At 59.1% G+C, this 4,356-nt stretch overlaps 1 protein-coding gene across 1 annotated transcript in view; it reads right to left on the bottom strand.

Annotated features, from left to right (window-relative positions):
• Window positions 1–6: 6 nt before the first annotated feature.
• Window positions 7–4,356, bottom strand: part of LOC105544701 (large neutral amino acids transporter small subunit 4) — a 31,907-nt gene continuing 27,557 nt past the window's right edge. Inside the window, exons 8-10 of the mRNA XM_011987275.1 lie at window positions 3,533–3,606; window positions 1,886–2,009; window positions 7–1,036 (exon numbers count right to left, since the gene is read on the bottom strand). Of these exons, the coding sequence (XP_011842665.1) occupies window positions 875–1,036; window positions 1,886–2,009; window positions 3,533–3,606 (360 nt within the window). The 3' untranslated portion in view covers window positions 7–874. The remainder of the gene's footprint in view (window positions 1,037–1,885; window positions 2,010–3,532; window positions 3,607–4,356) is intronic.

Here is a 4,356-nt window from a genome sequence, read left to right as displayed (position 1 = left end):
CACCCCGACCCCATACACCCCTTGGACCCACCCACATCCCCACCCTGACCTGCACCTCCGTGTCTGCTGGCCACAGCCTTGCGTCCACCCCCACAAAAGCAGCTGTGTGTATGTAGGGGGTGCCCTGGCGGCGGTCCTCAAATTCCCTTCAGGTGGCAGACAGGAACGAGGGTGGCAGTGGAAACGTGTCCCCGGCGTAGGCCCTGGGGGAGGAGGCAAGGGGCCACTGGCGACTCTTGTCCACCCAGCCCACTAAACGCTCCCCGGGGTGTAAGCTAGGTGGGGCTTCTCCACCGGCCTCCAAGTGGTGGACAGGCCCTGGACAGGCGACAGGGGGCTGGAATTACAAAGGAGTTAGCACCAACAACAGGAAGCGGGTCCTTCCTTCCTCAGGCAGCCTCAGACTGGCCGGGGAGGGGGTGAGGGGCCAGGCGCGGGCAAGACAGTGCAAGCCTTTGTCCTCAGGCAGGTGTGGCCGTGGCATGCAGCCGAGGGGCAGGTGGCAGGCAGTGGATGGCAGCCCCCTCTGCTTTGGCAAGAGGCAGAATCCAGACACTGGCGGGAGAGCGCCTGCCTGCCGGGTGTCCCTGGCTCCTCCTGCAGGCACCACAGAGACCCCAGGCCCCGGGTCCCTGGAGGGGGCGGCAGAGCAAAGTCAGGGCAGCCCCTGCGTTCGGCATCAGAAAACTCGCATGTCCCGGGCCCTCTCCCGTCCTTCCACCACAGAGCTCCGAGGCAGGGCCCCGGGAGGGAGCGTGAACTCCAGCACGGAGATGGCGAGGGTCCTGGGGGTGCGTGGGGTACTCTGGAGGGGCAGGACAGGGGTCAGTCACTGAAGCACAGGCAGGAGGCCGCAGTTCCGAGGCGGCAGCCGCTACACGAAGGCCTCCTGGTTGGACGAGCCGTTGATCTTGAGGAAGAGTTTGTCGTCCTCCTGCCTCTGCTGCAGCTGCCGCTCCAGCTGCCGCCGGTAGCAGATCAGGTAGAGCGGGAGGCAGAAGCCCAGCAGGCTGAGGACGAGCAGCCCCACGTTCACCTGGGGAGGCAGGGAGGCCGGCATCACAGGGCTGAGGCTGCAGACCCACCCTCCTCTGGGTCTGGGAAAGGGGAGGTCACGGGGTGGAACGGGCACGAAACAGGAAGGCCCACGAGATCCCAGGGCCCGTCATTCTGTATTCCAGCGTCCCAGTGCCCAGCTCTTCACAGGCCACGTGGCCGTCCTCGGGGCCTGGGCCCCCAGGGAACACGGGCTGATCTGAACCTTTGGGCTTGGAACAAGTTCCTGGTACCTGGTGAGGAATCCTGGCCCTCGTAGGGGTGGGGCAGGAACAGGAACTCTGTTTTTTTTTGTTGGTTTTTTTTTTTGTTGTTGTTTTTCTGAGACAAAGTCTCGCTCTGTCATCATCCTGGCTGGAGTGCAGTGGCGCAATCTCGGCTCACTGCAATCTCCGCCTCCTGGGTTCAAGTGATTCTCCTGTCTTAGCCTCTCGAGTAGATGGGATTACAGGCACCTGCCACCACACCTGGCTAATTTTTGTATTTTTAGTAGAGACCTGGTTTCACCATGTTGGCCGGGCTGGTCTTGAACTCCTGACCTCAAGTGATCCTCCCGCCTCGGCCTCTCAAAGTGCTGGGATTACAGGTGTGAGCCACCGTGCCCGGCCCAGGAACTCTGTTCTGTTTACCCTTAAATCAGGTCCAGAAAGGACACATTCCTTCTCCTGCCTGGCTGCCATTCACAAAGGGACTCTTAACCGATCCTAACCAACGCTCCCAAATCGCCTGTCCTCAGGGCCCTGAAGCCCCCCCCAAGTGGTATCTTGCAGCTCACAGTTAGCAGAAGGGGGCAGGTACCCATGACCCATCATCCCCTGACCCCTCTTACCCACAGAGGGTCTCCCTGGAGGGGACCCATCATGGCCAGAAACAGCGGCTGCTGCAGGAGGGCGAAGAGCGCGCTGATCAGAGACTGCAGTCCCGTGAGGCTGCCGAACTGGGTGGAGGGGTACCTGCCGGGCAAGCAACAGCTCACAGCCATCCTCCCTCCTGGGCTCTGCTTGGCCCCAGGTGTCTGGTGACCCCGGGCTGCACCGTTGGTGCCAGAGAAGGGTGGGGTGCCAGCCCTTGGATTCCTTCCTGCTGGGCAGTTCTTTTTTTTCTTTTTTTTTGAGATGGAGTCTTGCATTGACGCTGAGGCTGGAGGGCAGTGGTGTGATCTCGGCTCACTGCAAGCTCCACCTCCCTGGTTCAAACAATTCTCCTGCCTCAGCCTCCCTAGTAGCTAGGATTACAGGCACCTGCCACCACACCCAGCTAATTTTTTGTATTTTTAGTAGAGACAGGGTTTCACTATGTTGGCCAGGCTAGTCTCGAACTCCTGACCTCATGATCTGCCTGCCTTGGCCTCTCAAAGTGCTGGGATTACAGGCATGAGCCACCGCACCCGGCCCTGCTGGGCAGTTCTGCAGTGTTTCTCTCTGGGACCAGCCCCAGGCCCCAGACTCTTGGGAGGGCCCACCCCACTGAGCTGTGCCTGGGGCCTCTGGGTGTCTGGCTGAGCTGAGTGGAAAGCGTGGTGCCAGCAGGGACCTGCGGTTTGGGAAACAGGCCCAGAGAGGAGCGTGGAGGCTGGGCTTGGCTCCTCAGTGCCCTTGTCCAGAGGAGCATTGAGTAATCACGGAAACTCAGCACCACAGATCCTGCCCCCTCCCTCAGACCCTGCCAGGGCAGCCACAGCTTCCTCCAGGCCTGGGGAGGGGCAGGTGGAGGGCAAGCGGAGCTGGGATGGCCCCAGGGGCTGTTACGGGAATCAGGAGAGAGTTCCGGGCTAAATCTTAGCACACGTCAGGCTCTGCTGGTGCAGAGGTGGGAAAGGAATCCCAGCAAGGAATGAGCTGGACCCACGTCAGAGACTGTGGATGGTGGTGTTTGAGTTTCAGTTTTGGGGTCAAGGCCTGAGCCTGAGAAGGAGGAACCACTGTGGTTCCTTATGTTTCTGGGGCTTCTTGGAAAAAGATACAGGTTTCATTTTAACCAGGGCTGGAGAAAGCTATGGGCGGAACTGGGCGCACTGAGGCTCTGGATGGAGCCCATCTGGTGCATTCTGGACTCAATGACCCCTGTTGCTGCCCGTGATGAGGGCCATTTGAACTTCAGCATTTAGTTTCAGGCAGCTAGAACCTACCCGTCCATCCCAGTGAGCAGCCAGGGCCAGCCCCAGGACTCGGCTGTAGTGGCCCCTGAGGCCATAATGAGCTGCACAGGTGCCTGACCCTGGCTGGGGGAACTGACTTCGTGTTGAATGCCAAGGCTTGTGGGCACCCAACTGTCTGCCCACTGACCCACCTCCCACGAAGTATGGCCTTTCCCCGATACACCCAGCAGAAACCCTGGTTACCTGTCCCCTGATGCAGGAAGATGAGCCCTTCTGTGACAGGCTGACCCTGCCTCAGAGTCTCAGTCCCACCAGCAACCTCCCCCGGCCATTCCCACACCCTCACCCACCAGGCCACCTGCAGCTTTCAGGACTTACACGGCGGCGTACAGGCCCCCGACAGCAGAGTGGATGAAGCCTCGCACGATTGTGTGCAGGATGAAGGAGAGGATCTGGGGGAGGGAAAGGAGGCTGTGAGCAGAAGGCCTTAAGGGACACTCACCTCAGCCCCCACCCTCCAATTCCTGGGGGCCCTCGCCCCAGGGGCAGTGTCAGCTTGGAGCTGGATCAACCCACCCTCCAGAGCCAATCGTGAATTTTCAGAAATTTTGCAAAAGCCAGTCGTTAACACAGTCATTTTTTGTTTGTTTTGTTTTGTTTTGAGAAGAAGTCTTGCTCTGTCACCCAGGCTGAAGTGCAGTGATGTGATCTTGGCTCATTGCAAGCTCTGCCTCCTGGGTTCAAGTGATTCTCCTGCCTCAGCCTCCCGAGTAGCTGGGATTACAGGCGCCCGCCACCACGTCCGGCTAATTTTTGTATTTTTTAAGTAGAGACGGGGTTTCACCATGTTGGCCCAGCTGGTCTCAAACTCATGACCTTGTCATCCGCCTGCCTCAGCCTCCCAAAGTGCTGGGACACCGCGCCTGGCCTAACACAGTCATTATTAAAAATTAAATTATAGGCCGGGCAATGTGGCTCATGCCTGTAATCCCAGCACTTTGGAAGGCCGAGGAGGTGGATCACCTGAGGTCAGGAGTTCGAAACCAGCCTGGCCAACATGGCGAAACACTGTCTCTACTAAAAATACAAAAAATTAGCTGGGCGTGGTGGCGGGCACCTGTAATCTCAGCTACTTAGGAAGGTGAGGCAGGAGAATTGCTTGAACCAGGACGTGGAGGTTGCAGTGAGCTGAGATCACGGCA

This window comes from Mandrillus leucophaeus, unplaced genomic scaffold, assembly GCF_000951045.1.
Source record: "Mandrillus leucophaeus isolate KB7577 unplaced genomic scaffold, Mleu.le_1.0 Scaffold306, whole genome shotgun sequence".
Lineage (NCBI taxonomy): Eukaryota > Metazoa > Chordata > Mammalia > Primates > Cercopithecidae > Mandrillus > Mandrillus leucophaeus.
The sequence above is the reverse complement of the archived record's forward strand: the minus strand, read 5'-3'. Positions and strand labels throughout refer to the sequence as shown.